Source organism: Piliocolobus tephrosceles, chromosome 2 (assembly GCF_002776525.5).
Source record: "Piliocolobus tephrosceles isolate RC106 chromosome 2, ASM277652v3, whole genome shotgun sequence".
Lineage (NCBI taxonomy): Eukaryota > Metazoa > Chordata > Mammalia > Primates > Cercopithecidae > Piliocolobus > Piliocolobus tephrosceles.
This window is the reverse complement of record NC_045435.1, coordinates 78,801,288-78,827,198: the sequence shown is the minus strand read 5'-3', so window position 1 is coordinate 78,827,198 and position 25,911 is coordinate 78,801,288. Positions and strand designations below refer to the sequence as shown.

Sequence of the window (25,911 nt, the reverse complement as noted above, 5' to 3'; positions counted from 1 at the left end):
TTGCTGGGTGCAGTGGCTCACGCCTGTAATCCCAGCACTTTGGAAGCCAAGGCAGGTGGATCATGAGGTCAGATGTTGGAGACGATCCTAGCAAACATGGTGGAACCCCATCTCTACTAAAACACAAAAATTAGCTGGGCATGGTGGTGGGCCTGTAGTCCCAGCTACTCAGGAGGCTGAGGCAGGAGAATCGCTTGAACCCGGGAGGTGGAGATTGCAGTAAGCCAAGATCATGCCATTGCACTCCGGCCTGGGCAACAGAGCAAGACTCTATCTCAAAAAAAAAAAGAACATCTATAAAAAACCTACAACTAGTATCATAATTAGTGATGAAAAATTGAGGCCAGGCACAGTGGCTCACGCCTGTAATCCCAGCACTTTGGGAGGCTGAGGCGGGTGAATCACCAGATCAGGAGTTTGAGACCAGCCTGGCCAAGATGGTAAAACCCCATGTCAACTACAAATACAAAAATTAGCTGGGCACAGTGGACCTGTAGTCCCAGCTACTCAGGAGGCTAAGACAGGAGAATCACTTGAACCTGGGAGATGGAGGCTGCAGTGAGCTGAGATCGTGACACTGCACTCCAGTCTGGGTGACAGAGCAGGACTCCATCTCAAAAAAAAAAAAGAAAAGAAAAGAAAAATTGAATGCTTTTCTTTTAAGATCAGAAAGAGCTGGACAAAGTGGTACATGTCTGTAATCCCAACTACTCAGGAGGCTGACGCAGGAGGATCATTTGAGCCCAGGAGTTTGAGAGCAACATAGTAGAAACCCCTCTCAAAAAAAAAAAAAAGTTTTAAAAAAGATAAATGTTTAAAAATGAGTATGTCAGCTCTTACCAATGCTAGTCAACATTGCATTGGGGATTCTAGCCAGTGTAATCAAAGAAAAATAAATAAAGGTCACCCAGATTGGAAAGAAGTAAAACAGTCTTTATTCACAGATGGCATAGTCTTCTATGTAAAAAATCTGATGGAATCTTCAAAAAAGGCTACTAGAATAAATGAGTATAGCAAGATTATAGGTTACAAGATCAATATATATATATGTACAGTACTAGTATTTCGAACTAAATTTTTGAAAAATTATAAATTTAAATTTAAAAATATCATTTGCAACATCAAAAATATGATAGGCTTAGAGATAAATCTGACAGAAGATATGATAGACTTGTGTTGATAATTACAAAATATTGCTGAAATTAAAACATATATAAATGGAAAACAAACATACATATACTTTGTTCATGGTTCAGAAGACTTGAAATTATTCAATTCTCCCTCAAATTGATCCATAAATTCAATGCAATCCCAACCAAAATCCCAGCAAGAATTTGTGTAGAAATTCATAAGCTGATTCTAGAATTTGTATGGAAATGTAAACTAATTAAGTAAGCAAAACAGCCTTTAAGAAGGACACAAACTAGAGGGCTAACACCACCCAGTTTCAACAATAAAGCTACAGTAATCAAGCAATGTGGTACTGGCGTAAAGATAGACATACACAGAATAGTGGCACAGAATAGGAAGTGTAAAAATAAACCCACACATATATATATGGACAAGTGAATTTTGACAAAGGTACAACAAAGCCAATGCAACTGATTTTTGGCAATAATAATCACCTTTCAACAAATGGTGCTGGGACAATTAATATTCATATGCAAAAAACAAACAAACAAAAAACCCTTAAATTCATACTTCACATACACACTGAAACTAATTCCAAATGGTTTATAAACCTAAATGCAAAACCTAGAACTGTAAAACTGCTAGCAGAGGCTGAGCATGTTGGCTAACACCTATAATCCTAGCACTTTGAGGGGCTGAGGCAGGCGGATCACTTGAGGTCAGGAGTTGGAGACCAGCCTAACCAATATGGTGAAACCCTCTCTCTTCTAAAAATACAAAAATTAGCCAGGCGTGGTGGTGCACGCCTGTAATCCCAGCTACTGGGGAGGCTGAGGCAGGAGAATTGCTTGAACCTGGGAGGCAGAGGTTGCAGTGAGCTGAGATTGCACCACTGCACTCCAGCCTGGATGACAGAGCAAGAGTCCATCTCAAAAAAACAAAAATAAAAATAATAGAAAAAAACACAGGTCTTTGTGACCTTGGGTAAGAACACAACACTTAAAAAGAACAAATTCATAAGTTGAACTAAATCATAATTAAAAACTGCTTTTCAAAAGACACTTTTAAAAATGAAAAAAACAGTCATAAACTAGGGGTGGGGGGATCTTTGCAATGCATGTATCTGAAAAAGAACTTGTATCAAGAACATATGGAGAACTCTGGCTGGGCTCAGTGGCTCACACCTGTAATCCCAGCACTTTGGGAGGCCAAGGTGGGTGGATCAAGAGTCCAAGACCAGCCTGGTCAACATGGCGAAACCCCATCTCTACTAAAAATACAAAAATTAGCCAGGCATGGTGGTGGGTGTCTGTAATCCTAGCTATTCAGGAGGCTGAGGCAGGGGAATCACTTGAACCCAGGAGGTGGAAGTTGCAGTGAGCCAAGATCGTGCCACTGTATTCCAGCCTGGGCAACAGAGTAAGACTCCATCTCAAAAACCAAACCAAACCAAAACCAAAACAAACAAAAAGAACATTATAGAGAACTCTCAAGGCACAACCATAGGAAGTTACATAATAAGCAAAAGCTTGGAGCACTTTACCAACAAGATACAGAGAAGGCTAATAAGCATATGAAAAGATGCTCAGCATCAAAGGTCATTAGCAAAATGTAAATTAAAATCTCAATAAGGTACCAATACAAACCTATTAGAATGGCTGACATTAAAAAGGCTGACCATACCAAATGTTAGTTGGGACGTGGAACTTTCATACAATACTCCTAGAAATAAAATAGTACAACCACTTTGGGACAGTTTGGCAATCTCTTAAAAAAGTTAAACATTCACCTACCATATGACCAAGACATCCCCTTCATACCACTCCTAGGTATTTACATAAGAAAAAAGGAAATATATGTCCATCCAAGGACTAGTATATGAGTTCACAGCAGCTTTATCTGTAATAGCCAAAAACTAGAAACAATCCAAATGTCTATCAACAGGTAAGTGGGTAAAAAATGTGTTATACCCCTATAACACAATACTACTTACCAATAAGAAGAAATGACCTGCTGATACAGGCAACAACATGAATGAATCTCAAAATCATAACGCTGAGTGAAAGAAGTCAGACCTCCTCCCCCCCAAAAAACAGAAAGAGTATATATACTGTATGATTCCACTTACATAAAACTCTAGAAAATACAAACTATAGCAACAGAAAACATCTATAATAGTTGTTTGGGGGAGACAGAAAGGAGCGCAAATGAGCATAAGGAAATTTTGGGGGTGATGAATATGTTCACTATCTTGGCTGTGATGACGGTTTTATGGGTGTATTCAAATGTGAAAACGTATCAAATTATACAATTTAAATATGTTCAGCTTATTGTATGTCTATTGTACCTCAATAAAGCTGTTTTTAAAAAGTATGATTAGTGGCTGGGTAAGGTGGCTAACGCCTGTAATCCCAGTACTTTGGGAGGTGGAGGCAGGAGGATTGCTTGAGTCCAGGGAGTTTCAGACCAGCCTGGGCACCATAGCAAGAACTCATCTCTACAAAACAACAACAAATGAACAAACAAAAAACTGATTTGTTGAGTTCTACCACCAGAGCCTCTGATTATAAAAATATTTACCCATTTCATTAAATGAATGCAATCATTTCAGGTTTCCTATTGAAGTATAAAATTTCATTCAATTAAGGCTGGGCGCAGTGGCTCACACCTGTAATCCTAGCACTTTGGGAGGCTGAGGCGGGTGGATCACCTGAGGTCAGGAGTTTGAGACCAACCTGACCAACATGGTGAAACCCTGTCTCGACTAAAAGTACAAAAATTAGCTGGGTGTGGTGATGCACGCCTGTAATCCCAGCTACTCGGGAGGCTCAGGCAGGAGAATAGCTTGAACCTGGGAGGTGGAGGTTGCAGTGAGCCGAGATGGCGCCATTGCACTCCAGCCTGGGTGACAGAACAAGACTCCCTCTCAAAAAAAAAATCATTCAGGCCGGGCGCGGTGGCTCAAGCCTGTAATCCCAGCACTTTGGGAGGCCGAGACAGGCGGATCACGAGGTCAGGAGATCGAAACCATCCTGGCTAACACGGTGAAACCCCGCCTCTACTAAAAAAAAATACAAAAATCTAGCCGGGCGAGGTGGCGGGCGCCTGTAGTCCCAGCTACTCAGGAGGCTGAGGCAGGAGAATGGCGGGAACCCGGGAGGCGGAGCTTGCAGTGAGCTGAGATCCGGCCACTGCACTCCAGCTTGGGTGATAGAGCGAGACTCCGTCTCAACAACAACAAAAAAAATCATTCACTTAATAAGAAGTATAACTCTGGAATATAAAGTTACTATTTTCCAAAAGTATTTCAGTCAATGTAGAAACAATTTATACCATAATGTATTCAGACTGGCTGACATGGAAAAATGTGAGGGACAGGCAAAAACATGTAGGATCTATGAAGTCTGGCTTTCTAATGGTTAAGACAAAAATAGTACAATGATGACAAGAATGGGGAGGCAAAAATAAACAGAAGAATTCAAGTCTAGTGGTAAAGCTAGTAAAATGGAATGAGGCATGATTATTGAACAACAAAATCTTTTAAAATTTTTAAAAATATTTTTTCTTTTAAAAATATTTTTCTTTTATAGACGGGGTCTCACTCTGCTGTTTAGGCTGAGTGAAATGGCATGATGACAGCTCACTGCAGCCTCCAACTCCTGGGCACACACTATCCCCCCACCTTAGCCTCCCGAGCAGCTGGGACCACAGGCATATACCACCATGTCTGACTACTTTTAAAAAACTTATTTTAGAGATGGGGTCTCAGGTGCAGTGGCTCATGCATGTAATCCCAGGATTCTGGCAAGCCAAGACGGATCACTTGAGGTCAGAAGTTCAAGACCAGCCTGGCCAACATGGTGAAACCCTGTCTCTACTAAAAATACAAAAATTAGCCAGGTGTGGTGGCACATACCTGTAATCCCGGCTACTTGAGAGGCCGAGGCAGGAGGATGGCTTCAACCTGGGAGGTGGAGATTGCAGTCAGCAGAGATCATACCACTGCACTCCAGCCTGGGTGACAGTGTGAGACTCCGTCTCAAGAAAAAAAAAAGAAAAAAAGAATAATATAATGTAGTTGCTATTTTTAAAAAATAAGAGAAAGAAGTAAAAATAATTGGAGATTTGGATTTTAAAAAAGGTAGCAGATGAAGGAGAATCTAGCAACTAAAACATTTTTTTGAGAGAGGTCTTGCTCTGTCACCCAGGCTGGAGTGCAATGGTGTGATTATGGCTCACCACAGCCTCTACCTCCTAGACTCAGGCCATCCCCTCACCCGCCTGAGCCACCTGAGTAGCTGGGACTGCAGGCGTGTGCCACCATGCTCTCCTAATTTTTTTATTTTTTTGTAGAGACGGGGTCTCAATTTGTTGCCTAGGCAGATCTTGAACTCCTGAGCTTAAACGACCCTCCTGCCTCAGCCTCCTGAAGTGCTGAGATTATAGGTATGAGCCAATACATATGGCCAATATTTTTACCAGAATATTTCATAAAATCAATGCACTGCTAGGAAAGATAGGCAGCCACTTAACTGATCTGTCTAAACAGAATTGTTTACCTGTTCATAGAGAAGTACACAGGGTTTTCATTTGAAGTCCTTAAAAAAACAAACAATCTGGCAGGAAACAAAAGGAACCTCATAATGCACAAGTTTCATTAACTATGCATTTTCTCCAAGTAGTCCAACCCCACTCAGAAATAACACAAAATATCCAAGTGCTTTAAAATCCAAGGCCTTTAATTTAGTTTTTGGTAATGACCATAAATGCCTTCATAAAAACCTCTTTTTCACTGTAAATAGAAGGCACTAGGCATTACATAATACCCTTAAAGCAGTGATTCCTCCTGATGCTGGTAGAGATAAAACATTTAATGTCAGGGTTTACATAGTAACAAAGTCTTCTTAAAAAAAAAAAAAAGGACAAATCTGAAAATCACAAACCAAAAATTATCAGTCAGTCTTTCTCAGGTTCCCAATGCAAATTTACATCATTTTTACAAGTACATAGTTTGAAATTAAGAGATAAACTAGGTATGATACGGTTTTCAACATGTGTTAGGTTTCAGTTAAATACAGTAAAAATGAAGACACCATTATCATGCTAACTGGCATCTTTTGCTACTGTTTAGCTGTGCAAAATAAACTTGAAATGATACATCCTGAAGTGGTATAATTTAAAAGATCCTTGATATGACACCAACAACTTGCAAATTCTGGTCACAAACTGTATATAAATTGTACGATTATTAAAATATACCTTTTTGAAAAATAATAAGATAACCATTTATACCTAAATAAGGTTTCCCAAAAAGTTATGAAATACTTTTAGCATATAAAAGTAGTTGCCCCTTTTCTGAAAAGTCAGCTGTTGTTTCACAAAATAACTCATATGATCCAAGGCAAATGATTTCTTGAATGCCATATTCTCTCTATGACTTTGAGGTATGCTTCAAGAGACTGTATCCATAAGAACAGGGCACATTTGGGTATTAGACCACAGTTACAAATGCAAGGAATCTTTCTTGGGTCAGGAATGCCCTTAAGAGTTATAGCAAGAGAACAAAAGATAGCTTCTGAAGCCATATCCTTTACAAACACATACAACTAAATTTGGTTATTTAGAGGATAATTCAAGACACAGCTATTACCCACATGCTGTGTCATGTGTGCCTATTTTAATTAGTGGCTTCTGGCCGGGCGCGGTGGCTCACGCCTGTAATCCCAGCACTTTAGGAGGCCAAAGCAGGCGGATCACTTGAGGTTGGGAGTTTGAGACCAGCCTGACCAACAAGCAGAAACCCCGTCTCTACTAAAAATACAAAATCAGCCAGGTGTGGTAGCGCATGCCTGTAATCCCAGCTACTTGGGAGGCTGAGGCAGGAGAACTGCTTGAACCCGGCAGGTGTAGGTTGCAGTGAGCCAAGATCGCACCATTGCACTCCGGCCTGGGCAATGAGTGAAACTCCGTCTCAAAAAAAAAAAAAAAAAAAAGTGGCTTCTGCAGGATACTCTTATTCAAACACAAACCAAACAACCTTACTCTACCAAATCACATTCTTCTATTTTTGGCAAGGTAGTATTGTTTAAACAAAACAAAAACAAAAACAACAACAACAAAAGCTAACCATAACAGTGACTCATGCGAAAGTTTCCACGTCAAACAACAGTAGGAAAAGTGTTCTGAGAAATATTAATGTTGAGAAAAATAAAACACTATCAAACAAATAATGCCTGACATCAATCTTATCATCACTCAAATAAGTATCACATAAAAAACTCATGAATGCCTTTGAAATAAGAATAGTTCAGTTTAAAAAAATAGCTGATTATGAGATTTATAATTAAAATGTCTTTGAAAAGCATCCAAGTTCATTAGTTTAAACATTTAATAATATTTAAATTAGTATTTATTAATTTTTTATTTTTGTTGAGACAAAGTCTCACTGTCACCCAAGCTGGTGTCCAGTGGTGTAATCTCAGCTCACTGCAACCTCTGCCTCCCAGGTTCAAGTGATTCTCACATTTCAGCCTCCCAAGTAGCTGGTATTACAGGTGTGTGCCACCATGCCTGGCTAATTTTTGTATTTTTAGTAGAGATGGGGTTTCACCACGTTGGCCAGGCTGGTTTTGAACTCCTGACCTAAGGTGACCTGTCCGCCTTGGCCTCCCAAAGTGCTAGGATTACAGGTGTGAGCCACTGCACCTGGCCTAATGTTTAAATTAGTAAAGGGTAAGAGAAAATAAACTCTTCCATAATTAATACTAGATGCCTCCTTGTCTTTGGAGAAACTGGTAAGATTAAATTTTGAAAATGGAAGAGAAAATAATGAAAATCTATATGACAACTGAAAAAAACCCATCATGTATATTAATAAACACAATGGGTAGCAAGAAATATTTTTTTTAAACAATGATCACTCAACAGAATACCTTATAAAATTACATATCATAATGAAGCTAAGGAAAAGGTTCAAGACTAGCAGCTGAACTGTGAAACATGTAGGACAACAGAAGGCACTACATAAGCATCAATTCCTTCTAACCATAGGACAGTTCAGTCTTTCTGTTCTTAAGAAGATAGCCAGTGTGAATGTTATTTTTATATCCCCCTGAGTTTTAACATGATTGGGCAAAGCAGCACCAATTTAAAAAAATATCTGCAATGCCAGCACTGCAGTATGAAATCACTAATACTGATGGCCCCCAAGTCTCTCATAAGAGCACTTTAGAACATGATTAAAAATATAGAAATGCCTTTCGATGTTTCAGTATTAAAGTGGAACCACCACAGATATCCACTTTAAAAATAATGCACTAAAAAGTTCTGTTTATACAATACAGTCTTTCTACCCTGTAACTAGCATTCATGGCAATTCTCCACTCTGCTGCCACTGAGAGATCTCCTTTGTGCGTCTGGTTGAAATGTCAGTATGCTTCCTGATGCATAATCCTTTTTGGCTGGAAAATCTTGGCAAATATCATGTCATGCCCGTTTTGAGCAGTATGCCTTGCAGGTCCTCTGGCAATGCTAAGATAATGGCATCTATGTGTGTCCGTAACTTTTCCATAGTGTCAGGTTTCACAGGTAAGTGCTCTCGATCAGCCTGCAACTACATAAGGACATTTCATAGCATTTAAATTAACCTCAGAATCTGTATTAATACATTACATTCTCTAAATAAACCATTTTAAAGGTCTAACAATTGGATACTTTCAGTCTTAGACCAAAATTTTCAGAAACTAAAAAAGCAAGGAGCATTCCATTTAAACAATACGTTACTAAGCTCAGTAAAAGGCTTCTATGTAAATTCATAGTAATACCTAGAAATATAAGCAACAATGTTTTGATAGAGCTTATTAGATTCTATGTAGATAACATTAGAATAATATGGCATCATTATGGTCTGTTTCAGTGACCAAGTATTTTCAGCAATATGTACCATCAACTGACCAATTTCAAGCCCTCTCATTTAAAAAGTTACTTCTGTGAACTATCATGGGTTGTCAGTTCACATGAGAGGAAAATATCTTCACAGAAAAGTCAATTTAATCATTGGCTGTTTTGGCTACATACCAGCTTATTTTTCAGCTTCAAGACAAGGTCTACTGTTTCTACTTCTGTGTGTTTCTGGATCCAGAGAAGTAAGTCCTAGAATAAATAAAATCCCAAATCAGTAAATTCTCAAAATAATATTCAAACCTCTATTTCAATAGGTAAGGCTACTATGAAGAAAAGACAAGAAGGAAAAGGAGAACAAAGTATTTAACCCAGATATAGCATTATAGTGTAGGAATAATTCTCATAATATTCTAATAACTGTTAATTTTCTGCATTAGCCAGAATAATTGTCTCATATTTGGAAGTAAAACACAATGTACTGAGGTGGCTTTTTTAGATCAAGCAAGAAAAACAAAATTGCAACTCAAACTGTAATAGTAACCCCCACTGCCACTAAGTAGTGACTAATTTATAAGGAACATTTGTTAACAAATCAAAAGAACTGAACATGAATTTACTACTGGATGTAAACTTCATGTTTTCAGATAAGCTCTTCCTGGGCTTATGCTGCAGGTGCATTCATCAGATTCCTTTTTGCAAAGCCACAGTCACTGGGAGTTTATGAGCAGAAAGTTATCACTGAGGCTAGTATGCCTTGCATTTAAAGCTAAATCTAAATGAAAGTAAGACTATCCCTTTTATTTTCATAAGTAGTTTATTTTAAAATAGCCTGGTAATACAGAACATAAAAAAAAAATCAGTCCACATTTTAAAAAGTGTTAATACTAACTAAAAAAGGTAAATACATCGTAACAGCAAAAGATGTGGAGTTAGGCTTCTTGGATTACAATCCTTACTCTACCCAGTAATGTGCTGGTAAATATTTAACAAGTGGTTCTCCAAAACAGGTCTCTGGTTTGTCGCATTTGCCAATTTCTGTGGTGTAGTACTCCCACTGTAGGCTATTTCAAGCTGCCAACCTGAGGTCACTGAATGCAGAGCTGAGAAGAGATGTGCATAGAGAACAGATGTGCACAGTTGGCTCTTGTGAGCCAATGCAAGTGGACTCCAGCACACTGTTGGCTCCACTACTTAGCAGGGATGTGATCTGAGGCAAGTCATTTAACTTCTAAGCCAAATGTTTCCCATAATGTAGTTCATAACACACCTACCTCAAAGAATCATTGTAAAGATTAAAAGAGATTATCTATATAAAGCCCCTATAATGTCCTTGGCACACAGCACATGATCTAGAAAAGTTAGTTATTATTACTATTTATAAAGAGTGGATACAGGGTACAATCTTCAACCTCTAAGCATAATTATCTTTATTTTCAACAGTTGTTAATCATTACACAAACACACAGTTTTCGAACCTCTTCACAAAGAGCTTCTAGATGGAGTGCCTCCAATTTTTGGGTCATTTCCTTCCTCCGGGTCTTAAACCAGCCATCAAAATTTGGAGACTTTAGGAAATGCCTATAAAAATACATTTTAAGAAAGTAAAGTTTGATTATAACTTATTTCCTTTCCTCAATACCTTTCCTATTCAGAGAACCATGTCAAACTTTAGAATTCTTTAAAAAGAATAAGTTTAAGTCTAGTTTTTTGTTTTGTTTTTAAATAAAGCATGACACATGGGTGTAAAACAGGAAAAAAAGACTAACCGGTAAAGTCCAATCCAATCGCCTTTTATCCTAGAGGTTAGCTGAGGTCCTGTTTTCTCAAGTGTTTTCATAAATTCTTCTGGAAGAAACTGTCTTAATTGAGGTGGACTCTAGAAACAGGAAATATAATATTTAGAAATTAGGAGTATGATATGTTCACAGAAGTTAATTACAGTTAGAGGACCCAAAGAGATGTGAATATATTCATACCTTCCATGGGGAAATACTTTTCTGCAAAGGCATCAAGCTTGCCACATATCTCTCCTAAAACCAAAAAAAAAAGTTAATAAAAGGAGTGTCTTCAAAAATATTTAAACAGACCTACTTAAAAGGAATGGGTCTTTTAAGTTTTTAATCATATGCCCTTTCAATGGACGGCAACAACTGCATCACTCCCCACAACAGATAGAGCTAAATTTAGACTGACTTGTGAAGTCAGATTTCAAATAAAATTCAACTAAATCTTGGGTAAACCAAGGGACTACATTTTTTTTTTCTTTTTGGAGACAGAGTCTTGTTCTGTTGCCCAGGCTGGAGTGCAATGGCATGATCTTGGCTCACTACAACCTCCGCCCCTTTGGGTTCAAGCGATTCTCCTGCCTCAGTCTCCCAAGTAGCTGGGATTACAGGTGTGCGCCACCACGCCTTGCTAATTTTGTATTTTTAGTAGAGACAAGGTTTTACCATGTTGGTCAGGCTAGTCTCAAACTCCTGACCTCGTGATCCACCCGCCTTGGCCTCCCAAAGTGCTGGGATTACAGGTGTGAGCCACCATGCCGCCCAGCCCTTTTTTTAATTTTTATTTATTTATTTTTTTTGAGATGTAGTCTCACTCTGTTGCCCAGTGGCACATGGCAGTGGAGTGCAGTGGCGCAATCTCAGCTCACTGCAAACTCTGCCTCCAGAGTTTAAGCAATTATCTGCCTCAGCCTCCCAAGTAGCTGGAATTTCAGGAACCCACCACCACGCCTGGCTAATTTTTATATTTTTAGTTGAGTCAGGGTTTCACCCTGTCTTAATGATAATAGTTGACCTTACTGAGTAACTATAGGCCAGATAATGCACTCAACATTTTACATGCGTGATCTCTTGTAATCCTTGGAATGATTCTATGTGGTAGGTATTATTGGGAAACTGAGGATTCTTCAAAAGGCTAATACAATTTAGACTTGAATTGAGGTCTACTTGACTTTTGTCCATGCTTTTTGTTGTTGTTGTTGTTGTTGTTGTTGAGATGGAGTCTTACTCTTTTGCCTAGGCTGAGTGCAGTGGCGTGATCTCGGCTCACTGCAACCTCCACCTCCCAGGTTCAAGTGATTCTCCTGCCTCAGCCTCCAGAGCAGCTGGGACTACAGGTGCATGCCACCAAGCCCGACCAAGTTTTTGTATTTTTAGTAGAGATGGGGTTTCACCATGTTAACCAGAATGGTCTCGATCTCCTGACCTCGTGATCTGCCCGCCTCGGCCTCCCAAAGTGCTGGGATTACAGATGTAAGCCACCATGCCCAGTCCATGCTCTTTTTTTTTTTTTTTTTTTAAGAGAGTCTTGCTGTTGCCCAGGATGGAGTGCAGTGGTGCAATCACAGCCTACTGTAGTCTCAAAGTCCTGGTCTTAAACAATCCTCTCACTTTGGCCTCCCAAAGTAGCAGGCCTGAGCCACTGTGCCCAGCCTAGTCCATGCTCATAAGCACTGCAGAAAAGTTTATTTATTCAAACAAATAGATTTAATGGAATAAATAAGTTGACATCCATAGACCAAGAAATAATATTTCTTTCTAAAATATAACAGCAAAGATCTCCAGGATGCCCTATATAATATTCATAGATATATTACTTTATATTAATAACTGTGCAAAGTTTCTCTATGATGCAGTCTCCAGAGTAGGGCCACATCATGGTACTCCCTATACTTTAATATGACATCCGTCTGAATTTCTTAGAATAACCATATCGTCTAGTCATTTATTCCATAAACATTTGAGTGCTACCATATGCCAGACTGGCAAATTAATAACGAGCAAGACAGATATAGTCCCTGTTATTATGGAGCTACAGCCTCATAGACATTATATCAAATTTTTTTCAAGATAACTATCACAGAAGCTCTACGATAATCTTCTTTTAAGGTGAAAAATGTAGTAACTACGTAATATTTCATATAAAGTATATCATTTAAAATTCACAATAGTCTTGAAAGGTACTTAGGAAAAGTGGAATCAGCCACATTTCATAGATAAGAAAATTGAGGTTCAGAGGGAGTGACTTACCAAAGCTAAACAGTTAACACTAGAACAAATAATCCAGGTCTCTTGCAAAGGGGTTTATTTTTAATCACTCAAATACACCAGGCTGGCAAAACACACAACTTAAGATATGGTTTTGGAGGGTGGGAAAAACATTTATATACCCTTCACCAAATCATTAAATTATGAAAAAATGTATTTTATTAACTTACTAATGGAATGATGAAACTTTGTGTCAGTTCCAAAAAATAGCGTCGAAGAATAACACTTTGAGCCTCAGAAGGACGTTTCTGTTGTACACCCTTAAAAAGGAAATAATGAGAATCTGTTTTCTAGTGATGGAACTTAAACAATGGATAATTATCATATTCAACTGCTATGCAAATATACATTTACACTTGATATTTAAAAAACTAGAACTTCACCTTGAAGTAATTTAATGTGAAGTTAATTGTGCAATATCCTGTGAAAATAATCTTTACCAGAGCAAAATATAAGAGTTCTTAGCTTAGGGAATACTGTTCATCCCATACTGTGAAAATGTGAGTTCACAGCTGGGCACTGTGGCTGGCGTCTGTAATCCTAGCACTTTGGGAAGCTGAGGCAGGTGGATTACCTGAGATCAGGGGTTCAGGACCAGCCTGGCCATCATGGTGAAACCCTGTCTCTACTAAAAAATACAAAAATTAGCCAGGCGTGGTGGTGGCCACCTTTAATCCCAGCTACTTGGGAGGCTGAGAAAGAAGAATTGCTTGAACCCGGGAGGTGGAGGTTGCAGTGAGCCGAGATCATGCTATTGCACACCAGCCTGGGCAACAAGAACGAAACTCCATCTCAAAAAAAAAAAAAAAAAGTGAATTCAAAATAAAGACAATATTTTATATTTGCTATATTATACGATTTACATTTTTAAAAAAATTATAATCCCTTACTGTTAGATGCTATCATGGTAGAATCTATGGCTTTTTCACTATAACTCCCAAGTTTCTAGAAAGACTGACACTCATGTATAGCTACAGTCCCAAATTCATGCCCATACTGTTGCTAGCTTAGTCTCTTGATTTTCATAAAACTTTGAGTCAAAAAAGATACCCTGGCAGGGCGTGGTGGCTGACACCTGTAATCCCAGGACTTTGGGAGACAGAGGTGGGCATATCACTTAAGGCCAGGAGTTCAAGACCAGCCTGGCCAATATGGTGAAACCCTATCGCTACTAAAAATACAGAAATTAGCCAGGCATGATGGTGCACACCTGTAATTCCAGCTGCTCAGGAGGCTGAGGCATGAGAATCACTTGAACCTGGGAGGTGGAGGATACAGTGAGCTGAGATCACACCACTGCACTCCAACCTGGGTGACAGAGTAAGACTCCATCTCCCCCTCAAAGAAAAAGGAGAGATCCTATTTCACATTAGTATACATAAAGGACATATTGCCTAAGTGGATATTACATACCTAAACAAGGAAATTTAAATTAATAATATGAGCAACTAATTACCTTCTGCAATTGTTTTATGATCTCTTCATCTCTATTTAAATATGGCTTATATGAAGTATAAACTCCTAAGAGCAAAGAAAAGAAGGTAAACAAAAAAACCCAAGTACCATACAAATAAATATTTAAAAATCAATAAAAGTCAATACCAGGTTTAGAATCCAGAGTCTTTAGATTCTTCAGTTTTTTCACTTTAACCTGCTTAGGAATTTCACCTGCAGGAAGCAGCATAAAGATTTTTATAATTATTCTAATCATACATATTATAAAATTGGAACTTTATTTATAATCTACTGTTTATTACTTAAGCATGTTATAATTAAAGCATTCTTAACATCAATTAATATGTTAAGGGTTCATTCTTGGTATTTTAAAACTGGATAACAAGAATACTGGATTATTACAACAGTACAGAAACAATTCATGTAAATTATATAAAATGGATATTTGATCTTTCATTAATATCTATCATTACTTAAATTTTTCCCTTTTTGTCACACAACCTGTAATTTAAAATCTATATGCCAAATACATAAAACTGAAAATTTAGGTGCTGAAGAGGAATAAAATACCCTTTAAGTATAAATGGAATAGAGAGTAATTCTTAAATGACTGTGCAGATGTAGTCTTCAAGGGTTTGTGTGTGTGTGTGTGTTTTCTTTTTTTTTTTTTTTTGATGCCTCCTCAAATTCACCTTTTCCATTACAGAAACTTACACTGCCAGCAAGTGGCAATGGTGTGTGCAGCAACCACAGATCTGAGCCACAGATGGACAGGACTCCTGAGCAGACTGCTATGTTGAATAGCTTGTGTAGTATATGCAGGCCCTGGTCTTAGGGTCAAAGAAAGCTAACACCTAAACAACTCTTATAACAGGCAGAAAAATGCCTCAAGATACACACTTAAAAGTGTCGTGAACAAACCTAATTTCAAAGACTTTCTCCCCCCTCCCTCTTCTCTGCACAAGGGCTAAAAGAACCTAAGAACTGAAAGACAATCTAGAGATTATATTATTATAGAGATTATAATACAATTCAAGCCTCTAAATTCACAAAATACCTTTGTTTAAACAGTTACATAGATCAAACTGCTAATTGTGGTATATCTGGAGGTGGGATTTTAAGAACAAGGAACATTTTCCTTTGCAATCTTATATTGCTAAAACATTTTAAGAGCATGTACTATGACAAAATAGCTATTTCTATAAACTTTTTACTTTGAAATACAGTTGAACATTTAACAACATGGGTTTAAACTGTGCATATTCACTTATACACGGTTTTTTCTCCTCCTTCTGCCACCCCTGAATCAGCAAGACTATTCCCTCCTCTTCCTCTTCAACCTACTCAATGCGAAGGTTATGAGGATGAAGACTTTTATGATGATCCACTTCCACTTAATGAATAGTCAATATATATTTTATCTTCCTCATGACTTTCTTAGTAACATTTTATTTCCCCTAGCTTACTTTATTGTAAGGATATAGTATATAATACACACGACATATAAAATGTGTGTTAATCAACTGTTTATGTTATTGCTAAGGCTCTGGTCAACAGTAGGCTGTTGGAAGTTAAGTTTTGGAGGAGTTAAAGGTATACACAGATTTTCTACTACATAGGAGGTTGGCATTTCTAATCCCTGTGTTGTTCAAGGGTTAACTGTAATTTCAATCTTGCAAAGAAGCTGCCAAGTAACACAGTCTATAAAGGAAAGAGCGAAAGAGATTAAAAAAATTAGTCTATAATCCAAATGTGTCAACTGCCCCAATAATAATTTTAAACAGATACTTGTTAAAAAAGCAGTATCATGGATACACAGACTTAATTTTTCATTGACTCAGTATATATTAAGTAAATGCAAGATACTGGCAATACCGGAACAAACCAGCTAATTTCTCATATCAATGAGCCACAGTCTAACGGCAAAATATGATACAGAGAAATGACAATACAGAGGGAAAGGTGTTGGGACAGAATTATGAACAAGATACTATGAGACACAGAACAGTGTCCTGGCCAAAGAGGAGTAAGAAAAGTATTTAGGATTCCTAAAGGAAGTAACATTTAAGCCAACCTATAAGAGAGATAAAAAGTCGGCCAGGCATGGTGGTTCACGCCTGTAATCCCAGCACTTTGGGAGGCTGAGGTGGGTGGATCACCTGAGGTCAGGAGTTCGAGACCATCCTGGCCAACATGGGGAAACTCCATCTCCACTAAAAATACAAAAATCAGCCGGGCATGGTGGCGGGCACCTGCAGTCCCAGCTACTCGGGAGGCTGATGCAGGAGAATCACTTGAACCCAGGAGGCAGAGTTTGCAGTGAGCCGAGATTGCGCCACTGCACTCCAGCCTGGGTGGCAGAGCGAGACTCTGTCTCAAAAAAAAAAAAGTTATCCATAGGAAGGAGAAAAGGCCTTTTGAGTAAAAAATACAGAAGCATGGACATGCTGCTTAAAGAGTTGCAGATAATGGTAAGGACAGTAATAGCCATCATTTACTGAAGATGTCCTCCATGCCAGTCTCTGGTCCAAGAATACTGCACAAATGATTACATTTAATCTTCACAATAAGAGTTTATTTATGATGCCCATTTCACAGATGAAGAAACTAAAGCATGGACAAAACTTGATATTCACCTGGTATGCACCAGAACCAGTTGGTTACCGCCATCATTCATTCTGATTAATGAGTGCCCTATTAAGACAGGTTGTTAGCTCTGTCATAACTAGACACAGAGGAACATCTTGTCCAAGGATGTGGGTGCTCTAAAACTAGGTACAATCCAGAAAAAGCAATCCCTTTATATCAGGAGGAATGATCCTTCTGCAAGGTTAACGCTAAATGTATGTTTCTGGTAAAGTTTCAGGACACAAGAGAGCAAAATCTTAATTCTGCTGTGCCTTCCCTCTTGGTCCTAAAGAAGACGCTTTTTCCTATAATTTTACTGACCCTGCCAGATTTTATTTTTTCCTTGTAGAACTCACATCTATCTCAGGTTTCAAAACCAGAATCCTGAGCAGGGCTGTGTTGCACAACTTGTACAGCATTTGCAGTGGGCCTGGCTGGTTTTTAACTTAACAAGCAGAAAAATACTCCAAGATATATACCACTCATAAATTAAAAGATATATGAGATTTCATGACTATGACACTAAATACTCAAGTAATACAAGGAAAAAATAATTAAGACTTAAAAAATAAAAACAGGAGAAAACAAAAAAACGATAAATAAGATCATTAAATTATAAACTTCTATGCACAGGCCAGGTGTGGTGGCTCATGCTTGTAACCCTAGCACTTTGGGAGGCTGAGGCGGGTGGATCATGAGATCAGGAGTTCAAGATCAGCCTGGCCAAAATGGTGAAACTCTCTCTCTACTAAAAATACAAAAATTAGCTGAGTGTGGTGGTGCACACCAGTAATCCCAGCCACTGGGGAGGCTGAGACAGGAGAATCACTTGAACCCAGGAGGCAGAGGTTGCAGTGAGCCAAGATTGGGCCACTGCACTCCAGCCTGGAAGACAGAGCAAGACTCCATCTCAAAAAGTAAATAAATAAGGTAAAATAAACTGTGCATCAAAGGACACCATCAAGAGAGCAAAAAGACAATACAAAATAGAACAAAATATTCACAAACATGTATCTAATAAGGATTACTATTCAGAATATATAAAGAATTCTTATAACTAAAAAAAAAAAAAAAAAAACCCATTCAAACAATCCTATTAAAAGTGGGCAAAGGACTTGAATAGACATTTCTCCAAAGAAGATATATAAATGGCCAATAAATAGGCTGGGTGCAGTGGCTCACACCTGTAATTGCAGCACTTTGGGAGGCCGAGGCAGGTGGATCACCTGAGGTCAGGAGTTTGAGACCAGCCTGGCCAACATGGTGAAACTCCATCTCTACTAAAAATACAAAAATTAGCTGGGTGTGGTGGTGCATGCCTGTAATCCCAGCTACTCGGGGGGCCAAGGCAGGAGAATTGCTTGAACCTGGGAGACAGAGGTTGCAGTGAGCCAAGATCGCGCCACTGCACTCCAGCCAGGCAACAGGTGAGACTCCGTTTCATAAATAAATAAATAAAATAAATGGCCAATAAACAATCGAAAGATACTCAACATCACTGATCATGAGGGAAATGAAACTGAAACCCACAATAAAATACTAACTCATGCCCATTAGGATGGCTACTATCAAAAAAATGGAAACTAACAGGCCGGGTGTGGTGGCTTCCACCTGTAATCCCAACACTTTGGGAGGCCAAGGCAGGAGGACTGATTGAGCACAGAAGTTCAGGACCAGCAACATTGCAAGGTCCTGTCTCTACAGAAAAAATTAAAAATCAGCCAGGCGTGGTGGTGTGTGCCTGTACTCCCAGCTACTGGGAAGGATGAGGCAGAAGGATCACTTGGGCCCAGGAGTTCAAGGTTACAGTAAGCTATGATTGTGCCAATGCACTCCAGCCTGAGCAACAGCACAAGATCCTATCACAAAAAAAAAAAAATTTTTAAAGGCAAAATATTTAAATAGACATTTCACCAAAGATATATGAATGAAAGGAAGTAGATGAAAATGTGCTCACCATCACTAGACATTAGAGAAAAGCAAATTAAAATCACCATTTCAAACATTCTAGAATGGCCATAATGAAAATGACAACATCAAATGTTGGAAAAGAGGTTAAGAAACAGGAACCCTCATACATTGCTGGTAAGACTGTAAACTGATGGGTCACTTTGGCAAACAGTTTGGTGATTTCTTAAACAGATTTATCAACTCATGCTGCTCTACCAATGATTTTGTGCAAAAGTTCCTACCTACATCTAGCAGAGAGACTTCTCCCACTGGAAAGAGAAAACAATCAGCAGTCTACTACATTACAACTAATAGTCTAAATTAGTATGCCCAAATCATGAAAATGTCAAGATTAAATTAAGATTTTAAAAAATTTCTCTTTAAGATTTTAAAAAATCGTCTCATATCCAAGACTCTAGCAACTGTTGTTCTCTGAACTATCATTAATACTCAAACAGAACAATAACAGAATGGCAGGGGACCATGCCATTTACAGAGTACCATGCATCAGGCACTGTGTTTAATCCTCCTAGCAGACAAAAAATTTGAGACTTAAAAATGATATTCAGCCTATTAGCACACAGTTCTGATTGCAAAGGTGAAGCCCTTTGCTTTTTCCTCTATTTCATAAGGCTTCTAAAAATTTCAGTAACATTGAGTCCAGAATTTGTAAACAGTACTATTTAAAATGTTATCCTTGATTCTAACACTTCCATTTAGATATATGTATATACCAGAAGGAAAATCTTATAAAATCAGATTATTAAGTCATGTTTCAAATTTATCTATGTATAACAAAAGGAACAAGATTTAAAAGTAGTGGCTGCTGGCCAGACGTAGTGGCTCAGCCTGTAATCCCAGCACTTTGGGAAGCCAGGGTGGTGGGATCACTGGAGGTCTGGAGTTTGAGCCCAGCCTGGCCAACATGGCGAAACCTCATCTCTACTAAAAATACAAAAATTAGCCAGGCATGGTGGCGGGCACCTGTAATCCCAGCTACTCAGGAGGCTGAGGCAGGAGAATCTCCTGAACCCGTGAAGCAGAGGTTGCAGTGAGCTGAGATCACACCACTACACTCCAGCCTGGGCAACAGAGTGAGACTCTGTTTCGAAAAAAAAACTGTAGTGGCCGGGAGTGGTGGGTCACACCTGTAATCCCAGCACTTTGGAAGGCCAAGGCGGGCAGATAACCTGAGGTCAGGAGTTTGAGACCAGCCTTGCCAACATAGCAAAACCCCATCTCTACTAAAAATACAAAAATTAGCCAGGCATGGAGGTGGGTGCCTGTAATCCCAGCTACTTGGGAGGCTGAGGCAGGAGAAACACCTGAACCTGGGAGAGCTGAGATAGTGCCACTGTATTCCAGTCTGGGCAACAGAGTGAGACCCTGTCTCATAGATAAATAAATAAATGTAGTACATTATAAAGTTATTAGAAAATAACTTTATAATCCCAACTATTTCAGTGGAAAATTCATGAATGTCCATTGTCATGTCAGAGAGAAGTCTTCCATTGAAAGGAGAAAATAGTCAGTAGTCCACTACATTACAATCAATAAAATAGTCTAAATTAGTACACCTAAACCATGAAAATAAATGTCAAGATTAAATTAAGATTTTAAAAATTTCTCGTATCTTCTCATACCCAAGATTCACGTCCTTAATTAATGTACCATTTAGTTGTCATCTAGATTAACAAAACTTCCAACCTCAGAATTCATATACTTAAACATCTGTTAAACTCCTACCATGAACAAGGTACTATATGTATTTTCCATATGAAAAGACACTGTGAACCACTCCCTAAATCAATAACCTGTGCTACAGGGACATATACTTGTTTTGAGACCTAGTTGAGTATTTTGCGACAAGTTGGGAATAATTTTAGTTTTCTATAAGGTTTTACTCAAGCAGTATTGCAAAGTTCTGTTTTATTGGGCTTCTATATATATAGAAAATTCTGTTTTATTGGGCTTTTAAATATATATATATTTATATTTAAATATATATTTAAATCTGTTAATATATAAATCTGAAAATATATATTTAAATATATTATTATATAATATTTAACATATATATAAAGCTAACATTTTTGAGACTTCATTTTACTATAATTCATTCAATGTCTGTAACACTATAAGTACACTTTTGGGTAGGAGGATATGACAGATTATACATATTGTAAGAACCTGCATATTTTAGTTGGAAATTAGCAGGAAATTATACTCTTCTCCAAAGGCCTTGAAGAAAGCTGCCATCAACATAAAAAGTAATCAAGGATGAAAAGAAAGGAAGAAAGAAACCTGTTCAGCAACACTGCACACTAAAAACAGAACACCAAGTTTATATTTTACCTGTAGGTTTAAGGTCTCCTATTCGAATAATGTGTGGCCAGTGCTGGAGTGTCTTAGCAAAAAAAGGGTTGGTTACTCCTAATATAACTGAGGGCCTATATAAAACAAAACAAAATTAAAAAGGTGAGAAAAAGATGAAAATTAAATCAGTGAAGAATAGCTTACATTTTCTTTTCAATGAACAATACACAGATTGCTTTTTCCTTTATTCAAACATTACATATCAACTACACGGCCAGGCAACATGTTTCACACTAGGCATATAAAGATGAAAGGACATGGTCCTTCCAACAGCACACACAGGCAGAAGGGTAAACACACCCAGTTATGATGCCAAAATTAGAAGACAGTGAAGGTGGTTTAAAATGCACAACATCGGCTGAGCGCGGTGACTCAAGCCTATAATCCCAGCACTTTTGGAGGCCGAGGTGGGTGGATCATGAGGTCAGGAGTTCGAGACCAGCCTGGCTAACATGGTGAAACCCCATCTCTACTAAAATTACAAAAAATTAGCTGGGCGTACTGGCGGGCGCCTGTAATCCCAGCTACTCAGGAGGCTGAGGCAGGAGAATCGCTTGAAACCGGGAGGTGGAGGTTGCAGTGAGCCAAGATTGCACCACTGCACTCCAGCCTAGGCAACAGAGTGAGACTCCCTGTCTCAAAAAAAAAAAAAAAAAAAAAATGCACAATAATCACAAAGGAGAACCTATGTCTACCAGGGGATTAAAGGACAGCCTCACCAAAGAGATAATATTTACAGGAAGACATGAAAGATGAGTAGGTGTTTTTTGCCAAGTGGATGAGAGAAGGAAGAGTGATGCAGAACAAACTATGTGCAAAGCAATGAAGTGACATTATGGCCTGCCTGTAGAACTACACAGAGTTCAGCATTCCTGGAGCAAAAGCAGAAAGGATGAATAGTCAGAAATGAGAATATTGTTGCCCAATCATTAGTACCATGTTAGCATGCTAAGAAGTTTAGATGTTATCTTACAGGCAAAGGGAAACTACTAGATAACCAAGTGGAGGAATGTTGCGTGAAAGAAAAAGTGCTTATTAGAAAGATCACTCGGCCGGGTGCAGTGGCTCACGCCTGTAATCCCAGCCCTTTGGGAGGTTGAGGCGGGCGGATCACCTGATGTCAGGAGTTCGAGACCAACCTGGCCAACACGGTGAAAATCCATCTCTACTAAAAATACAAAAATTAGCCAGGCGTGGTGGTAGGCACCTGTAATCTCAGCTACTAGGGAGGCTGAGGCAGAAGAATCACTTGAACCCAGGAGGCAGAGGTTGCAGTAAGCCGAGATCACACTATTGCACTCCAACTTGGGGGACAAGAGTGAGACTTTGTCTCAAAAAACAAAAAAAGGAAGATCACTCTGGAAGAAATTTGGAAGTTACCTTATGAGGACAGAAGGGGTTGAGGGAAAAGCAAATTTGGATATGCAAAACATGAGACGCACTAAGACTGGAAAGGGAGCTACAGAAAGAAGGTAAGAAATGTAATCAGAGATATTTTAGGATATAAAATTGACAGAATTTGGTAAAATTTAATGTGGGGCATGTTACGAAGGAGAAATTTATGACAATTAAGGTTTTGAGGACTAAGTGAAAACTAATGCCATCCATGAAAAGAAAGAAGAGGTATGAGATTAGGGGAGAAAAGAGGGAGACAAAAATAATTCAGTTTGCACGTGTTTAGTTTCAGATGCCATTAAGACCTCTATCTTCTATGGGGCAATGTGCTTAAAACATCCCCTCTCCCCCCACAACACACACACATGCCTGGTTATATAGGTCTGAACCTCACAGAGATATTGGCTAGAAAGATATATTTCAGTCATTTGCATGGGGTATTAACAGAAGCCATGGGTACAGATAAGATTGTACAGAAAGGGCCAGGCATGGTGGCTCACACCTGTAATCCCAGCACTTTGGGAAGCCAAGGCAGGCAGATCACTTGAGGTCAGGAGTTCGAGACCAGTCTGGCCAACATGATGAAACCCCGTCTCTACTAAAAATACAAAAATCAGCTGGGTGTGGTGGTGCATGCCTGTAATCCCAGCTACTTGGGAGGCTGAGGCAGAAGAATCACTTGAACCCAGGAGATGAAGGTTGCAGTGACCCAAGGTCGTGCCACTGTACTCCAGCCTAGGCAACAGTGTGAGACTGTCTCAAAAAAAAAAAAAGATTGTACAGAAATAATTATCAGTCTGGGCTGGGTGCGGTGGCTCATGCTTGTAATTCTAACACTTTGGGAGTCCAAGGTGGGCAGATCACAAGGTCAGGAGTTCGAGACCAGTCTGGCCAATACAGTGAAACCCTGTCTCTACTAAAAATACAAAAAATTAGATAGTGTGCACCTGTAATCCCAGCTACTTGGGAGGGTGAGGCAGGAGAAACACGTGAACCTGCGAGGCAGAGGTTGCAGTAAGCCAAGATGGTGCCATTGCACTCCCTCCTGGGTGACAGTGCCAGACTCCATCTCAAAAGAAAAAAAAAACTATCAGTCTGAAATCAGAACCCAAAAGACAATACCTAGCGAACACCAACATTTAAGGGATTCGTAGAGAAAAGAAGTCTGCAAAGGAGATTGGGATGCACCATAAGATTGCCCAGGAGAGAATGGTATTAGATATTCAAAAAAAAATTTTTGGGGGGACAGGGTCTCACTCTGTCCCCCAGGCTGTTCCAGTGGCACAATCTGAGTTCACTGCAACCTCTGCCACCTAGGCTCAAGCCATCCTCCCACCTCAGCCTCATTAGTAGCTGGGACTATAGACGCATGCCACCACATCCAGCTAATTTTTGTATTTTTTTTTTTTTTTTTTGTGGAGACAGGGTTTTGCCATGTTGCCCAGGCTGGTCGCTAACTCCTGCGCTTATGTGATCTGCCCGCCTCAGCCTCCCAAAGTGCTGGGATTAGAGGCATGCACCATCATGACTGGCTGGTGATTAAAATATTTGTAAGCTTAAAAGTGTAAATGTTACAAGAAAGAAGAGATGGCACACCAGCCTGGGCAATGGGGAGGGGGAGGGGAGGGGGAGGAGGGGGAGGGGAGGGGGAGGAGGGGGAGGAGAAGGCGAAGGGGAGAAGAAAGAAGGGAAGAAAGAGAGAGAGAGAGAAAAGAAAAGAAAAAGAAAGAAAGGGAGGAAGGGAGGAAGGGAAGGGAAGAAGGAAGGAACGGAAGGAAGGAAGGGAAGGAAGGGAGGGAGGGAAGAGAACAGAGGGAAGAGAAGGAGGGAAGGGAAGGAAGGTAGGGAAGGAAGGAAGAAAGGAAGGAAGGGAGGAAGGGAGGGAGGGAAGGAAGCAAGGAAGGGAGGGAGGGAGGGAGGGAGGGAAAGGAGTGGAGGGAGGGAAGGAAAGGAGGGGAGGGAGGGAGGGAGGGAAGGAAAGAAGGAGAGAGAGAGGAAGAAAGAGAGAAAGAAAGAGAGAAAAAAAACAGGGCAATGATATGCCTACTGGCTCAAACAGTGAGAAGGGTCTTGATGATTTGGCAAGAACAAATTCAGTAAATATGAAGAAGTCAATCTGCAGTTGATGAGAAGCAACCAGAAAATCAAGAAGTGGAGATAGTACATGCAGATTGTTGTTGCTCTAGAAATCTAGCTGTAAAAAGAAGGTGAGCGATAGAGCAGGAGCTACAAGGGAAAGGGTAAGATTACTTTTTCTTTTTACAGACTGGAAAGATTTTTTGTAAAAAAGTAGAATTGAAAGTACAACCCAGCGGCTATTAATGACAATATAGCTTCCATTAATAAATAAAATCACTTGGGCCGGGCGTGGTGGCTCACACCTGTAATCCCAGCACTTTGGGAGGCTGAGGTGGGTGGATCACGAGGTCAGGAGTTCAACACCAGCATAGTCAATATGGTGAAACCCCGTTTCTACTAAAAATACAAAAATTAGCTGGGCGTGGTGGCACGTGCCTGTAATCCCAGCTACTCAGGAGGCTGAGGCAGGAGAATTGCTTGAACCTGGGAGGCAGAGGTTGCAGTGAGCCGAGATCATGCCACGGCACTCCAGCCTGGATGACAGAGCAAACCTCGGTCTCAAAAATAAATAAATTAATTTAAATAAATAAATAAATAAATAAATAAAATCACTCAAATAAGGTACTCTTAAAATCTAAAATTATTTATAGATTTCTTAAAATCTATAAAATTTAAAACTCCTCAAACTTTACTTTTATAAGATCATTCTGCCTACAAGCTTTTATTACCAAAAATAATTCTACATAATTGTGGTTATAAAGGTAATACCTGGTCAATATAAGTCATTCTGTTTACTTACGGAGCTTGAGTACGCGTAGTATATTCTTTGAATTCACTATCATGAATAGTGAAATAAGGTCGGAAATCACTGAAGTACTTTAATGGAGAAATACAGCTGTGGAGCAGGAAGAACATGTAAAATAAAGGACACAGAAATTAAAAA

At 39.2% G+C, this 25,911-nt stretch overlaps 1 protein-coding gene across 6 annotated transcripts in view; it reads right to left on the bottom strand.

The window, feature by feature from the left end:
* Positions 1–5,849: 5,849 nt before the first annotated feature.
* Positions 5,850–25,911, bottom strand: part of DENND6A (DENN domain containing 6A) — an 80,287-nt gene continuing 60,225 nt past the window's right edge. For 5 of the 6 annotated variants that reach the window (XM_023200946.3, XM_023200941.3, XM_023200953.3 and 2 more), the window contains 10 exons: positions 25,768–25,863; positions 21,474–21,568; positions 14,688–14,753; positions 14,542–14,606; positions 13,256–13,345; positions 11,010–11,063; positions 10,800–10,909; positions 10,509–10,611; positions 9,208–9,282; positions 5,850–8,743 (listed from right to left, as the gene is read on the bottom strand). In XM_023200946.3, the coding sequence (XP_023056714.1) occupies positions 8,612–8,743; positions 9,208–9,282; positions 10,509–10,611; positions 10,800–10,909; positions 11,010–11,063; positions 13,256–13,345; positions 14,542–14,606; positions 14,688–14,753; positions 21,474–21,568; positions 25,768–25,863 (886 nt within the window). In that variant the 3' untranslated portion in view covers positions 5,850–8,611. The remainder of the gene's footprint in view (positions 8,744–9,207; positions 9,283–10,508; positions 10,612–10,799; positions 10,910–11,009; positions 11,064–13,255; positions 13,346–14,541; positions 14,607–14,687; positions 14,754–21,473; positions 21,569–25,767; positions 25,864–25,911) is intronic. The other variant, XM_023200957.3, reaches the window with a different exon arrangement.